The sequence below is a fragment of the Akebia trifoliata genome, chromosome 7, assembly GCF_017979445.1.
Source record: "Akebia trifoliata isolate Shusen 1 chromosome 7, ASM1797944v1, whole genome shotgun sequence".
Classification (NCBI taxonomy): Eukaryota; Viridiplantae; Streptophyta; class Magnoliopsida; order Ranunculales; family Lardizabalaceae; genus Akebia; species Akebia trifoliata.
In genome coordinates this window covers 4,009,441-4,026,886 of record NC_141381.1, presented here as the reverse complement: position 1 = coordinate 4,026,886, position 17,446 = coordinate 4,009,441, and the positions used below count along the sequence as shown (strand labels likewise).

Here is a 17,446-nt window from a genome sequence, read left to right as displayed (position 1 = left end):
TGAAAATGATGGAATTTTGAGTAGAAAAATTTAGGGGTTTCTTGTACAGGATTAGTTCTAGGTAGAAAATAATAAATTGAGGATTAATTAAGTTGAGTAGATATACCATGAAAGTTGGAGAGCTTGAAATTAATTGACTGGAAAAAGAATATGAGTTTTTGGCTAGAAGTTAAAGATGAGGGCATTCGAGTCTTTTCTCCTTAGTGTATTTAGACGACTAAGGTCAAATGATGCATGTCATCGATTTCAAAAAATAGGGGTATCTCTAATATTTGGCAAAATTTAGGGGGGCATGTCTAAATCACCCTTAAAATAATTTCTGTGGGCATGGTTTAGGAAGAAGTGGGGAAAATGAGTAATGGAGTGCAAAGGAGAATTTTAAAGTGATGGAGTGCAATTGGTAAAGGGTGGATGAAAAATCAACAAAATGTATAAAAGAGAATTTTGTATTCATATAGTAAAGCCAAGTGTTTTAAAATCAGATCAATACCGTCCATGCTCTCAAATTGGACCAGTTTTTTAATGATCGCCTTTTTTTTTTTTTTCCAATGATCTCTTGAACATCAGCATTCCAACACCAAATTTCTAAATATGTGATTTTTATTTTTATTTTTATTTTCTCGTAGATTCCTCAAAGAACTCTAACCGATGATTTCGGCATTAAATTACACAGCTCTAATTGGAATCAATATTAATCACAAGGAAAATGCTGAAGTAACATTCCAATGTACATTGATTCTCACATCGCTGACGTGGATATTTGTACTAAATCATAGATGCTTTTTATCGAGATACAAGTGAAAAGCATCTATGATGATTATGTGTGCACCTCCATATCAGCAATGTGAGAATGGATGTACATTCTGCACAGACTCTAGCCACAATGCCGAGGCTTAATTACTATGAAAATAAATTCAGAAACTATGATTTACTATTAAGGCCCCTTTGGTAACAATTCTATTGAAATTGATTCTGGTTCCAAATTAAATTATGCCAAAAAGAAAAACAAGAGACCTTCTATTGGCACCCCAACTTTTACTTATCACATCCCCGTTCCTTTGATTATTTTATCAAAACACACTCTTCAAACGTTACAAAGGTTTGGCTCAAATTATAATCTCAACATTACAAAACCGTTCAAACAATTTCAGTAATTGTTTACAATTATGATTAGGCTCATAAAATCCTAAAACCCAAGAAAAAAAAAAAAAAAAAAAAAAAAAAAGAGCTTCTATTGATACCCCAACTTTTACTTATTTTCAACCATTCTCTTATTTTCTTTATTTTTAATTGGGGTGTAATAAGTAAAAGTTGAGTTGCCAATAGCAGCTCTAAAAAAACATTCTGACGAAAATATTTATTGAAGAAATATTACCAAACATCAAGCTTGTACATTCTCATTATGAGGAAGAGAAACATGTCTATAATATATTGCGAACAATTGAATATGTTAATTGGGACAAAACAGAATACAATGAGAGAGAAACATTGAGTGAAAACCCATGTTATCTGTCAAATTTCTATCGAGACCCAAATTATGTGACTCTGAAATTATGTCGGCAAAGTTCTAAGTAAATGAAGTGCACTCTTCCACTGTGGCCCTTGAGATAGGACAATCCTTTTCAATGCAGGAACAGCTCCAGCAGCAATGATGGCCGAATGATTTTCACTATCCATGCTTAAGTTGAATAAAATGGCTAAACTAGCTTCAATAGCTCTTCTGCTCCCCTCTTCAATTACCTTCACTAATGGAAATATCCCTCCTTGAACCGCAACAGCTCTACTGAAATCTACAACTCCTTTAGAGATTACAGTGTTAAGTTCTACGACTGCAGCTTCTTGTGATTCTGGAGAAAGAGATGTACTTATCTGTTCAATTAGTCTCGGAATTGTCTCGTAAAGGGTTACTTCGATGTTAATGAGGCTTTCGGGATGCACATGGGAGCCGGATGTAGACTCAAGTTTAACAAGGCAAGCAGCAACCCAGTCTTTATGGTGAAGAGGGATATCGGACTTCAGTACTTTACGGAGTATTTGCGTGAAGCGGACAGAATTTATTGCACGACGAAACTGCGCAAAATCTAGCAGCTTTGTCAACAACCGGGAAGCTGTAGATATTGCAAGGCCAGCTTCTTCAGCTTCTAAGGCATTTAGCTCCGGCTTCTGACTGTCTAAATCATCTTCCATGTCTGCCATAGAGACAGAAAAAGTTTTTAAAATCCATACTAATGGTATAGGCCACATGCATCTGAATGAATCTATTACAAGTTTTTTGAGGGGAAAAAAATGCAAAAGCTTCTATTGTGCTACGTGTGACCATTATGATGAATAATATGAAAAGAGGAAAAACAAGAAAGAAAATAAAAACACACAGATTTAACGTGATTCGACGGTATGCCTACATCCACAAGAGCGAGAAGCTGAATTTTCACTATATGGTAAATTAGGGTTACATCATATGTATTTATAGTAAACCCTAGTCGTACAATAGGTATTAGAATATTCTAATAATACCCCTGTACCGTACCATGGGGGTGTTGCCCCAACACCCCCAACCTATTAATTGTCCCCAACAATCCCAAAAACAAATGCCGTCGTTCTATTCCGTTCCGTTCGGTACGTTATGCGTTCTTTGCTCCGCTCGGAACGCAACACTCCCCTCTCTCCACTCTGGCATCTGCCTACTTTCTCTATATATCTGTTCCACTCAATATGAGCCACATACCACAACAGCTTCACTAGAAGTAATTGTACCGAGCACCGTAAAGGAAGTAAGTATGCAATTAAATTCCAAAATTCAAAGAATTTGTTGTCCTTGATAATTTGCAATAACATTAGTTTCAAAAAAAATAAAAAAAGGTTGAAGATGGGGTTACATAAATTTGTGGCATTCATGTCAAAAACATTAGGGTTTACCAATTTAAGATGTGGTTCGTTCCAAGTTAATGATAATTGAAAAGAAATTTCTGAATTCATATCATGAGCATTACATTTACCAATTGAAGGTAGGATTCCAAGAGTTTCAAATTTATGATTAAATGGTGATAATTATGAAATAGTATCTGGAAGACCATAAGGGAGCAAAAGAAATAGATAAGCTGAACTGACAGACATTTCATCATGATTGAAAAAGAGAGATTCTATTGCCCCACCAACTTTTACTAACACCACCCCAAGATGTGTGCTAATTCGTTAGTGATTTACATGTGAATTGGGGTGGCATTAGCAAAAGTTGGCATGTCAATAGAATCTCTCCTAAAAAATGACCTTGAAGTTTCAAACAAGGAGCTCATTTAAAATGGAAGAAAAGAGGAACGGAAGACCGATTCTTATAATAGTATAAGTTGTATGGGAAGGTGAACATGTCCCTTACCATTCAAAAATCTTTGATGGAAAACAGCATCCAATCCAGATTCAATGTCCGCTGCAACGATTGTGTCCATGCATGGTTCAATAATTGCTATATACTCGAGGATTGAAGCAGCTTTTCTTTGTAAATTTGGAGATGATGTCTTCAGAATCTCTATAAGGCGAGATATAAGACCAGAATCTAACACATATTCCCTAAAGATGGTTTGCAAGAAGATCATGAGTTCACTGTACTAATCATTTGTAACTTCATTCAAGATACTTGACTACATAGAACACATAACAAACCTGGTAGTTGCTTTTGATTCTTTTATGATATCTAGGTTTCCAGCTAATCCTGGAACATTTCCCGTTGCATTCAAAGACTTCACTGTTCCATTAACCGGTCCATCATAAAACTGGAAGAAATTAACATGACAGGTAAGTCGTTAGAAACATGGTATTTAAAATCAACTAATTCATTAAAATTTGGTCGAATTATGTTAAAACTCTTAAGATGCTGACATTTTTTTTCTTGATAAATAGCTTGAGACAAAATATCACTTATATAAAGAACTACAAACACTTGAATTAATTCCACCAATTTGATGAAATTTGGCATAATTCATTACCGCTAAAAAAATATTTACAATTAACATTAAAGCATAAACTCTGTCAAATGGAACATATAGTCTTTCTTTGAAGGTGCCAGGTAGCTTAGTTGATAAAGTATGTGGGTGATGGTACCATAGACCTGGGTTAAATTCCCACCATCACCAAGTTAATGATCTCATTAAAAACAGGCTTACCGATCAAAAAATAAAATAAAATAAAATAAATCTTTCTCTAAAGTTGAGCTTGGTTTGGGAGGTAAGCTTGTAAAAAGCTCTCCAAGGATCCAATACACATAGTTAGGGGACCCCGCTAGCACATTCGGTGGAGATGGGAGAAATTGTCCTGGTTTCTTTTGCCATTGTCATCGTTGATACAAGCAAGGTTTTAAATCTCGTTTTCGAGGAAATGTTTCATTGGGAGAAAAATGAAACAATCTCGCCCAATTCATTACTTAAGGGGGGAAAAAATCTTGCCAAATTCATTTCGAGACAATCCAAAACACTCCGGAAGCACTGAATGTTTTGGGGTTAATGCTTTACTCCAATCTCCACCAAAAATGGAATGGTACCCATGGTAACCTTCATGATAGTGTTGAGATAGATGACTGTAAGGAGAAGAGGGCATAGGTTTGTCATGAAGATGACAAAAAATAGGTGATAAAGAAGAAAAAAGAATAATGGCAAAAGAAGAAGAGCTATAAATTGTATTTAATATGAATGTTATATTGGGGACAACTTTATAGTTCTAAAGACTAAAAAAGACAGATGGAAAAAAGAATACAAAATATCCCCACAAGATGTATGCGCAATAGTCAAAAGAGCCTTTCCTTAAATCCTCAAGGCATTCTATGAAAGCCTCGCCCCAAGAAGAGCTTCAAGGCGTAAGCCCCCTACGCCTCTAAAAACATTGTGACAACCAATCCCAAGTAATGATAATTATCGAAGTCTTTGTATTTCAGATGGCAGCATCAATATACATGAATACTATTAATCTTGCATACGTCACTCCAAATGGTTGTTCTTGTGTGTGTTTCCTACATGTTCATTTTTTTTTTTCTTCTTTCTTTTTCTCTTGCTTTTTTTTTTTTTTTTTTTTTGCAATTGTCTTCATAATCCCCAATATATTTAGAATTATTTTGTCGACTTCCATAAACTTCAACTAATTAATTCCGGTTTTTTACTAACCGAAGTAAGAATAGCTCCAATGATGTGTGGCAGAAGATATCTGACTGACCTTCAATTTCATTTCTTTACCAGGGTCCAAAATCCGAGCAAGAATATCCATAATCTGCATTTCCAGGAAGTTCTCTGTCAGTTTAGCCAAACCAAACAAGAAAAACTTCTAAAAAATACATCTAGATAAACCTAAATCGTGTAACCAAGAAACCTTCTCCATAAAGCCTTCTGACGTCTCTGTGTTCTTCAGAGCATTAATCAATGGATATACAGCATCTTCTGCTTCGACTATCTGACAAACCTCATTGCTGTGGCAAGAAAGAGACAGGAAAAGTTCTTTAAGAATGTTGGAAAGTTCAATCAAATACAAGACACTATTCTATTGAGTAAATTATACAGCTACAGAAACTGAAAGAAAATAAATGCAATGTAAAAATGTGCTCCAATTGCAAATTCACATATGTCGACATGAGAACGGATTAATGACAGAATAAATTACATTTTGACCCCTGGCATAATTCCATGTTGACCCCCTAACATTGTGACAATCGCACATACCTCCCCTTTAACAGAAGGTGTTAAAGTTCAGAAGTTATTTTACTATTTTACCCTCTCATTTTATCTTTTTTTTTTTTCCACAGAAAAAATTAAATTTTAAAAGTATAAAAGTGTTCCCATCTAAGCATTCACACGCTTACGTGAGAAACCATTTTTTCACAGGGATATTTTTGTTCATAAAAAAGAATAACATTTTGAAAAGGGTATAATGGTCTTTGTAAAAAATTTAAAACCATTTTTAACTATTTGGTCTACGGAAACTAGACGGAAGTGGGTTAAGTGAGCCCGCTAGATAACTATAGGGGAGGTAAGTGTAATTGTCAAATTGACATAGAATTATGCCAAACCACGGGGGGTGAAAATGTAATTTACCCTTAATGATACACCGAGACTAGAAAATATAAATGGATAACCTGACAGAAAGCCTCTCAAGAGCATGACATACTGCAAATCTAACATTCTCGTTGTTATGGTTTAGTAGTCGGACTAGATGCTTGACTGCTCCAGCTACAACAAAAGAGCTCCGCATATGTTCATTGATGCATGCATCAGCTATAGCATGTGCAGCTCTTGAAATGGCAGAAACATCTTCAAGTTCAAGGATCAAAACTAAGCGAGCAACACCATCCACCCATGGCAATAAAGTATTTCTCTGATTCGTTGATGATTCGGATTGAGGTTTCCTACTATCTTCAACTTCTATAGCACCAATACGTGCTAGAAATTGCTGTTGTGTACGTCCAACTATTGCATTTACCTTAGCTTCCTCTAAGTTGAAGTTTTTTCCTTTGATATTCAGTCCAAGGAGAAGCTCAGAGGCACCATATCTCGAAGGAGTTGATGAACTCCGTTCCAACTCTGTTCCATCGGGTAAAGATGGCCATGAATGTGAAACCTTCCTTAAGGATTTATAGGCAGCTGCACCAATTAAGGGGACTAAAACTAGGCCCTCATCCATGATAAGAATTCTATAGAATTCATCTTTAGCGAGTTCCAACAATGCATTTTTCGCCTCTTTTCTAATTACTTTAGCTCCTTCTGGGTCACTTTTTAAAAGCTTTGCCTGATGAAATCAGTATTTAAGATAATTAGAATTCCTAGATATGCAAGTAGGTATAGTCACCAAAATCTGCGCCTTATTGAAAAATTCGCGATTAAATAGTGACATTTTCCTTCACCGATTTAATCACAATTTAATTGGGACTTTTCATTAAGTCTTGACTTTCACAAACAGCATGAACTTTGTGATTAAATCAGAAAAAATAAAAAAATGTAGTTGATGCACTAGTACGAGAAGATGACCTTGATATAGATGATATTTATCATTTTATATGAAGTGTTAGATAATGAGGATGCAAATGAAGATGACATTGATTTTGGTCAATTGATGAATCTTAATTTACACTTGTGATTGTAATCTTTTTATATTTTGAAAATATAAACCTTGATTGTGTTGTAGACCTGTAGTTCACCTACTTGTTGTAATTTAATATGGGTTTGGTGATTTGTTATTGCTATTTAACATGGTATTTGATTATATAATATGAGAACCACACCTAGTAGCAACAGTTACATGGTCCTAACCCTAGCTCAATTTTTTCACGATTTTTTCTGATTGTTTCCCAATTTTACCATATTTTTCAAAATAATTCCCTTGTCAGACTTATTCCCAAAATCCAACTTGGTGACTATGCAAGTAGGTTATACCACTTTTAATAACTTGAGAGAATCTGATCTGAGAATTAGAAGAGTTCCTCAAATATCATATGACAAAAGGACATTTGAGAAGTTATCATAACATGAGACAGTATCTTACAAATAGCTATTCACTCAGAAGATTGTAAAAAAGACAAGAAAAGAAGAAAACTGAAGGTTTTGCAGAAAATATGTGTAGATCTGATTAGAGCATCAAATGGGTTGGACTTGACCCAAAATCCAAGTGATCTGAAGACTGAATTAAAAAAAAATGGGGTCGAATATGGTTTAATGTCCCTTGAACCGACTTGGATCCAGGTCTGATACAGATCCATCCCTAGATCTGCCTGGATCTGAGTATATATTGCTTTGAAAACTACATTTTTGAACTTTCCAAAATACTCTTTTCTACTACTTTTCTAAAACATAGATTCTTATAAAATGAAATTGTATAATGGAAAAATAGAATAATATTATAAGCTTGCAAAGGAGTAAAATAGGTATAAAAAAACCGTTCCAGAATTATCCAACCCAAGTTGGATCCGGATATGTTATAAGTTAGTAGGATCTGAGAGGGATCCGGATCTGAAACAGCATAAAAGATCTTATTATATTATAATACAAACCTAAATAAAAATAATCTACACCTCCTATATCCTATGGATTCTTCTGAATGCGTAATGTACCCATGAAGGAAGGAGACAACACCACACAAAAATTTCATTGCACAACTAGTTTCCATAGAAAAACAAATCACACATATCAATTGAAAATCAATGGGGAGCATTTCTAGAGGATGAAAAGTGGAATAGGGAATGAGTGGTGAGTCTTACAAGGACTTGTATTAGAGCATTTAATAGAAGACCAATGTTGGACAATCTCTTATTTAGTAGTATCAGTTCAGAACAAACAGGGAGAAATCATTTGAAGAAAATGGGGTATGCCAAACGATCTATGAGACGAGTGGTGATAAAGCCCTGGGCGGCCCCAACAATTTTTCAAAATCTTTCTTTAAATCTTGTTGAAACACTACAAAGAACGATTTGATGTTCTTGATGACGGATTTTCAAGATAATGCCTTTTTCTATCATGGATTGAATTGTACCTTTGTTGTTGTAGTTCCAAAAAATGGTGGGAGCTGAGGAGGATATTAAAGATCTCAAACCAATTAGTTTTATGGGGGCTACCTACAAAATTTTCTCTAAGATGTTAGCATCAAAGCTTAGAGAGGTAATCGCAGTCCTGATTGGTACATAATAAAAATCAAGGTGTGTTCATTAAAGGACGCCAAATTTTGGACGGCGTTCTTATAGTCAATGAGTTGATTCATTTGATGAAATGTTAGCATCAAAATTGTCCTTATGCTTCAACCGTTATTTAAAGTTTTTGAATTTAATGGCACTAAAAAGCAATGTCACCTTAGTACATCATTGAGCTATATATTTAATGGTTGTTTTCCTTTACCGTTCTCTATTTGGTCAAACATGTCATCTGGATAAGACCTGCACCAACGGTCTAGTGGATCACATTCACAAGCTCTTTTAAGTGGCCAAGCTAGTGGTGGTGATCTAGAATGTGTGGACAACCATTACCACAAAAGACTGATTTGATGGGGAAAGTGCAACTATGAATATAAGAGGGTCATGGATCGAACTGGGGCACAATATGTGAGCACGTGACACCCAGGAGCAGAAGCAGATAACACAATACTCAACACTCCCCCTTACCCACAAGGGTGGAAAATTCCTTCAAGGAGACTCAAACCCGTGACCTATACGAATCTAGCGCTCTGATACCATGTTGACAACCATTAACCACAAAAGACCGATCTGATAAGGAAGGTGCAACTATGAATATAAGAGGGTCATGGGTCGAATTGGGGCACAATATGTGAGCACGTGCCACCTGAGAGCGGAGGCGGATAACACAACACTCAACAGGATTCCCTGTCAAAGTAGGGGAAGTATCACTATTACCATTATCATCACCACAACCACCACTTTCCATGTACTCTTCTAATATTACAGTGTTATAATGCTTTTTCTTAAAATTATGTCTATGTAATCCACGACTTCCCTTCATATTTCAGGAGTAGCATTTGGACATGCCTTGGCATTGGATCCCGCCATTTATACAAGGTGTTGTATGTACCGTTAAATGCCACCTGACTTATATTCACAAATAATGTGGGCATTCTCCATAGGAGTACGGTAATGTTTGTACTTCCAACCCATTCATAGATCAAGGCCTAAGAGAAGAAGCGGTCGAAGAAGAAGAAGAAATGATGGTGTTTACATTAATTTAAACTACATAAAAAATAAAATACTTGGTGAATAGCTAAACTTAGAGAAAAGATGATGAACCGAGAATTAGAGTGTAGGAAAAAACCTACATTTCAAATGTGAATGTCGAATCTTACTTCTTTAAATGTTTCTTGAATGAATACTTAAAATTGGAATGTTTGAATAGCTAATAATGTGTAGAAGAAGGGTTGAATAATCAGAGAGAATGAGAGTACGGTATGAAAGAAAAGGTTTAGAGTGGTGTACGAATATGGAGGGTGAGAAGGGAGTATTCTTAACTGAAGAGGAAAGAAATTAAAAAGGAAAAGAAATATAAATTAATTTCTACTTCAACGGTCAAAAGTTTGACCATTGAAGCAATATGTCGTCGCATAATGATTAGGCCACAACATGATGCAAAGCAGTATGTGATATCGTGTACCATCACATACTACATTATGCCATGGCATAACAACCCAATGGTTAGTACATTTTACATGCCATCGTGAAATATGCGATAATCTAGAAACAACATTTGACAACCATGACAACAAGATTTTTAGCGATTTCAAATTTGGACATGTTGGTTGGGTTTGTATGGACTGTGAAGTTGGATCTTTTCCCACCTCCTATTGTGGTTTGCCTCTAGGAGCGGGATATAGAAGTAAGGCAACTTGGGATATAGTCATTGAGAGAGTGGATAGGAGACTGCGCTCATGAAAGTTGAGGTTTGTTTCCAGAGAGGATAAAATGAATCTAAATAAGAGCTAGATTTTTACCACTCCTATATACTTTCTATCTCTTTTCTCCATCTCTAGGAGTGTTGAGCTTCAACTGGATAGAATGTTTCATGAGTTTAGTGAAATGATGAAGATGGTGCTAGGAAATTCCACCTTATTAAGTGAAAAGCAGTTTGTACGCCCATAAAGTTTGGGGACCTACGTTTTAGGAGGATTAGGATGATGACTTGGCCCTTTTTGGGAAATGGTTGTGAAGTTTTTGACCAAACCAAGAAGGCATGCAGAAGAGAGTTATTCAAGCTAAGTACGTGGTCCAACAAATATGGGTTGGGAGAGTAGGGATAGCAGGCTAATGTTATAGTCGTAGTATGTGGGAAAGGATTTTTAAGGTGCTTCCAAAAATTCCGAATGGGATTGCTTACAAAGTTGAGGGGAGAATAGAATTTGACTCTGGGATGATCATTAGAGGGGTACCTCTCCCTTAAAATAACAATTTTCAAATCTATTTGACATTTCATCAAAAAAGAATGCCACAAAATGATGATTTCGCATTCGGTCCCGAGTTAGATTTTCTTAGGACTTGGAATTAGAGCAACTTCAATGATTGGGAACCTGTAGCATTATTAACCAGATCTTGAGTTGTCCAATCTTTCCCATGAGTGAAGATCACCAAATGTGGCCAAGGAGTTGAAATGGGTTCTCTTTCAATACATTTAATAAATTGTTGAGTCATGTTGAGTCATGTTGAGCATAAGAATTTCCCTACTCTTACAATTTCAGAATTGTGTTCCACATAAGGTAGTGCTTTTCATTTGGTCCACTACTTCAGAGAAAATTTTGACAGTAGACAATCTTATAACTTGTGGTGTAATTTTTGTCAAATTCAGTGGTAAATCGGTCAATCACATTCTTATTCACCATCTTTTATTTTATTCACTTTTATGACTTTTCCTAGATTGGTTTTGGACCTTTTCAAAGCTCACATAATTCAGCTTTCAAGAAAAGGAAAAAAAAAAAAAAAAGGAATTTTATGAAGCTTGTGCTCTTTTGCTATTTGTTGGGGCAGTCAGAAAGAAAGATACAACAGAATTTTCTGGGAGAAGGAGCAAGGACCAATCCCTACATGAGGTAATCATTAGCATTATTGAGAATATTCATTATTGGTGCAAAGCTAATGACTTCAAGGGATTCTTTGTTGACAATTTTATTTTCATTAGGATCATGTTTGTTGTGAGAGTTTGTAGTTTATTTTATTTATCCCTTATGTAGCCGGTCTATTTTTTCTTTCCCTATACTCGGTAGGTCTCGTAAACCTCCACTTTTTTAGGTAGATTAATACATTTTCCAAATCTTTGAGGTAAGGCTTCGATGATGATTGACGATGATATCTATAAAAAATAGTATAAAACAAAAAATGCATTTACATAAAGCTAGTGTATATCAAAATCATATAAATAATGGCTGAAACCAAACTACATACATAAATTAAGATTTCTATGGTCAAATGTGTCGACGTGTCTCAGACATGTATTTCTTCTTTTTTAAGTTTATTGTTTTGAAGAAAAAAATTGCATTAACTTTCCAATGTCTCAACAAGTCACTGCTTGATTAGGACAAATTCGATACTAAATTTAATTGTTGCCATGAACAAAAGAAGTGTAAACTAGGCCTCACCAGCTTCGGAATAACACCTGCTTCAACCATGATATTGTGGTTTGACTGGCTCAAAGTCAAATTTGCTAGTACCCCCCCTACTGCCTCCTTTATTTTCATTTCCTCATCGTCAAGGAACTTAATAAGGACTGGAAGGAGATCACTATTTGCAATCTTCACTCTAATCTTCTCATCAACAGATAAGTTCCACAGAGTACATATACTTTGCTCCTTTACCTGCAAGAATATCTTTCAAAATATACCATGGCTATTTATGTTCAAAATAGTGACAAAAATCTGCAATTTTTTTGAAAAAATCATGATATTTGGAAAAAAATCTTTGATTTTTCAGAAAATCACAATTATATTGTGATTAATCAACGACTTTTTGAAAAAATCACAGATTATTTTTATTTTTAGCATTTTTAAAGTGTTATTTTATATATTTAATATATAAAATACATATTTTTTTAATATTTTTTATACTTAAAAAATTGCTTTTATCTGATGTTTTCCCGACTTTTTATGAAGCTCTCTGGCCAAATTATTCCCGAACACCGACTTTGTCACTACGAATAAGGTCCATGGATGAGATAGTATTTGCATACCTCTGCTGTTAGAGATGATCGACTCAGAAGAGCAGTTATTTCTTCAACTGCTCCACTTTCTGCTACTGAATCTCTGTATTGGTTAACTGAAGATATGTTTCGTAAAAGCCCTGCAGCTGCTTCACATGCTGAACTTGAATCTGAGTTTAGAAGATTAATGGTGAGATTGATGCAACCACGAAATTGCATAATTCCATCAATATGGTTTTTTCCTCCTAGTGAATATTTCCACAATGCAACTATTGCTTGCTCCCTGTCAAGAGGATCATTGTCTAGACCAAGCATCCGAACGAACAAAGCCACGTAACCATCTTCGGAACTAGGGGTGTTGCTAAATGTCTCAATTTCCTGAAATTAAAATTTAAAAAAAAAAAATTGAATTTTCTTATGGCCAAAATGTGAGATAAAACTAAACTTTGAGAGAGATCTATAAGTAAGTAATAATATTTCCAGAGAGCACATGATTCATAGGAGGAGAAAAAAAAAGGAAAAGAAACTACAAAATGCCTTTTCATTAGTTTTCTACAAGAGATGCTGTTTTACATTCTATTTTGAGGCATACTTTTACCTTTCAAAGATAAGGTACAAGCATGTACTTCAGAACCTTTGCGAGTGATCATCCCATGATCTATTCAGAGAGGGTGCAACAGAAAAGATTTCCCAATCAGGCATTTGTTACAGTTGCGAAAACTTAGAAGAACAATATACCTCCATAAGGATTGTGTGTGTGTGACATGTCTGTTTTGTCACACAACATTCTCAGTTCAAGACACCACACTAAGCACCTTAATGAACTTTGCCATGCTAACACTAACTATAAAATAGGTGTATGTCCAAAACACACATGCATGACTTTCTGAATAGCCGAATTTCATTGAAATTTTCTAAATATGTTTTAAAAGAAGTAGAGATTTTTGGATTTATGTTTCAAAATTGAATTCTTTTTGAGTTAAAATAATTTATTTGAAATTGATTAACAATTATCAACACCCAAGTGGCTTATTGGTTTAGAGATCTAAAAAGGTTTTGGGTTTATACTCTTTATCCCCAATTTTGACTAAAAGCTTGCGGATGAAGTGATAAAGTGAAAGTTGTTTTTTTTTTCTTTTACTCTCAAAATTTAATTCCACGTCAGATAAAGAAGTGATTGGGAAGGGAAAAAGGAAAAATTGTAACTTGCATCAATCATCGAGTGAGTTGAAGCAGGGTGCTTTGTATTGAGCATTCAGGCTTGTGTGCCCTGAGCTCTAGAGAACATTTTGAAACTTGAAATGTTCCATAAATGTGATGCCCCAATTTAATCAAATTAACTACATTACAATGCTTTGGATAAAGCTGTTTATCCAATAAAGTATGGTTAATTCATACATAAATTCTAAACAACAATATAACTCAATTCGAATTAATGAAATTTCTTCCCAAAATTTTTGAAGATGCCAACTTATCTAAGTCAGTAAGGCTTGAGGGGTGTTGATCTGACCTAGGTTCAAATCCTGTTGAACCCACATTCATTTTTTCTGACTACTAACCTCGCTTGCCATGCAAAAACAAAAATCTACCCAACAAAAAAAAAAAAACATTTTTAGTAACGATTTTTTTTTTAATTTGTCACCCCACTTTCATCAATTTTTGTTCTTGATAAACAAGCAGGTTAGTGGTTAGTAATTAGTAGATGAAGATCATCTATCAACACTAACAAAGTTTAACCAACCGAGCAAGAAGGCACCTTCACTTTTATCAAATTCACCACACTACAATGTTCTCAATAAAGAATTATCACCAACCTCTCAAACAAAAACATTCATCATTTACCCATTAAAATTTGGTTAATTTGTACATAACTCCTAAACAGGAGTACAACTCATGGTTTAAAAGCTCATCCAAGACCGAGATGACTCTCAAAGGCCTCCAAACAAGATAATCAATGTGAATTGTCCATCACATTGTCCATGTTTATAAGAACTCAACCGAGTCAACCAGGTTTTGGGCTTCTTGATATTAAATAATTATTATCTATATAAAAATAAAGTTTTGTGACTGAGAATCTACTAAAATCCATCTTATAATTAGAAGAAAAAATATATTTAATTTTTTATACCGAATTTATTCAATTTGAATAAATCAAATTTCTTCACACACAGAAACATTTTGATTATTATATTAAATAAATATGATGCCCCAATTTTACAGAATTAATCACACAACAATATTTGGATTAAAAAAACCGCTGTAAATAAAACTTCATAATTCACTCAATATAATAGGGTTAATTCATAAATAATTTCTAAACAACAAACAATTTGGAGAAATCGAACTCAAATAGAAATCATAATTGAGGAACTAACTTATAATAGTAATTTGAAACTTACAGAGGTTGAAGAGTGTTGTGAGGTGACGTCCATGGAACCTCCGCCATCACTATCGCTGCTAACGCGACTGAGGAGAAGACGAAGAGAAGAGCGAGACTTAGGATTAAGGAGAAGATGGTGGCGATAGTGGAGGAAGGTTTTGAGTGGGGTCGGATTCTTGGTGAGAGTTATCCTGGACCGTTGGATATGGGGAAGATTCAATCTGAAGATGGGTGGGATTGTTGAAGCCATCATCGTTTCCCTACTCTCGAAACTACTGAATCAAGATAGATTCCAGTGTTGAGTTTTGAGTTGAGGTCATGTATTTGGTCCTCTATTTTATATTTCTAAAGGGAAAATCTAGATTCTTATAGATGATAAATAAGATATGGTGGAGCCGACACGAATTATAGAGCTGTCATTGTCTATTAGAACTGCAACTCGGGCGGGTTGGACCGGATTTCGGGCCCAATCTACACCCCAGGCCCATGCCCATGCCCAATCCAACCTCAGGCATGAAATGCTCAACCCAAACCCAACCCAAGTCGATTTGATTGGGTTGGCCCCATTCCTAAGTAATATTAGATAATGTAGTAATGATAAAAATATTTATAAAATTTATTATTATTTATTCTAAAAATATATTTCAAAATTTACATACATGAAATTATAAGAAAATGTTATGAAAAAGATTATGATGATAACCTAAACTTTGAAATATGAATTTTGAATGAGAAAGAAATAAAGATATTTAAAAATATTTTTAAATTATAATCATATTAAGTTCGAGTTTAGGAAAATCCGATGTTTATGTCCGAACCCAACCTGATTTGGATCAGTCAAAAAACAATTTGGCCCGAACCTAGCTAATTGTGCTCAAAACTAAACCAAGGTCTGGTTCAAGTTGCAGCCCCACTATCAATCGATAGAGTTGTTAATGGATTGAATCAAAACCAATATCTAATCCATTCCAATTTGATAACTACAGATATAGGATCAAGGATTTGGGTGTCAACAACAATCGAATTTTGGAATTGATTGAATTGATTATGGATTAACCACAAGTTCTTATATTTTCCTTGGACTCATGGAAAATATATGAAAATGAATGTAAATTATATTATATATTTCATTTAAATATATGAAGATTATTTATATTAATAGAATATAATCCGATCAGAGTGTTATTGGATTGAATTTGGATGTTAATCTTGAGATCAAATAAAATATTAGGTTGTGGAGAATCCTAATGTCCCCATGAAGTTTTGGACATTAACATTTACACACACACGCAAATAGTCAGGATCACTGGAGAACCAAAATTTGACCATCTTTGTCTTAAATGGGTTAGAAGTTTCAGAATGGACTGATTTTTTGTAAGGATGATCTCTATGTTAAGAAGATCATCCTCACAAAAATTAGATCATTATGAAACTTATAACCCCATCAAAAGTGGTTTACAAGTTGAAGAATCATGGGTTGTCAACTTTTATCGTTAACTTATTATAAACCACTTTTGATGAGTTTTTTTTTTCATAATAAACGGAGTATTGTGAGGATGATCTCCTCACTATAGAGAACATCTGATCATTCTCACAAAAAATCAGCTCATTCTAAAACTTCTAACTCATGCACGACAAAGGTTATTAAATTTTGGTTGTCCCCTAATCCCAACTCTATATTTGTTTCTGTGAGTCACATTGTTGAATATGGCTCGTTAGCATGTGTTCTTTGTAGATAACCGTTACGGAAAACCCTATTCCATTGTCTCATAAAATAATTAATATAAAATTATAAAATCTGGATTATTTATGTAGTTAATACTTTAATTAATTTTTTATACTCGAAGAATAATGAGAGAATTGGACAATTTTTTTTCCTAGGGGGGATTTCTAGATTACCCTTTTTTATCTTTACATCGACGTCTAAAATACAAAATTATAGTCAAGAGCGCAAGAAAGAGAGGTTTAACCAAATCCCTACCACATAAGTAGATTTAATGGGGGCAAATAGCAAGAATATATGGATAATTACATTTAATGAGTTAGAAACACCCTATGTGTTTCTACCCACCATGGAAACTAAATTGAGGAAGTTCTCTAATTAAAATGGGAAATCATAACACGGTGACGGTATGAATAGGCCAAATACTTTATAGGTGTAGTGTAGTCATGACCTAAGTGTGTAGGAGCGCACTTACATTTTAAGAACTAGGTGGGGTCCTTAAGCGAACTACTCATGTGTTGTGTTGCCCCAACCCAGGGACGGATTTAGAGTGGGGGCAATGGGGACACTTGCCCCCATAAGAATTTTCAAACCTTCTTTGGAGTAATGAGTTATTCCTCTCCTAATTTGTTTTACACTCTTAGTTGCCCCCACAAAACAGTTTTCATTGTTACGTCGCCCTCACAAAAAAATTTACAG

General features: G+C 34.7%; 1 protein-coding gene across 2 annotated transcripts; it reads right to left on the bottom strand.

Annotated features, from left to right (window-relative positions):
• Positions 1 to 1,400: 1,400 nt before the first annotated feature.
• Positions 1,401 to 15,367, bottom strand: LOC147398036 (ARM repeat superfamily protein). Of its 2 annotated transcripts, XM_086447150.1 has the most exons (10): positions 15,044 to 15,184; positions 13,243 to 13,302; positions 12,675 to 13,022; positions 12,088 to 12,303; positions 6,110 to 6,759; positions 5,350 to 5,446; positions 5,197 to 5,250; positions 3,658 to 3,767; positions 3,374 to 3,564; positions 1,401 to 2,189 (listed from the first exon to the last, which is right to left on the bottom strand). In XM_086447150.1, exons 3-10 carry the CDS (start codon positions 12,957 to 12,959, stop codon positions 1,552 to 1,554), a joined length of 2,241 nt encoding a protein of 746 aa, XP_086303276.1. In that variant the 5' UTR covers positions 12,960 to 13,022; positions 13,243 to 13,302; positions 15,044 to 15,184; the 3' UTR covers positions 1,401 to 1,551. The 2 variants fall into 2 exon arrangements, with proteins under 2 accessions (XP_086303276.1, XP_086303275.1); XM_086447149.1 differs by lacking the exon at positions 13,243 to 13,302 and having other exon boundaries at positions 15,044 to 15,367.
• Between the last annotated feature and the right edge of the window lie 2,079 nt (positions 15,368 to 17,446).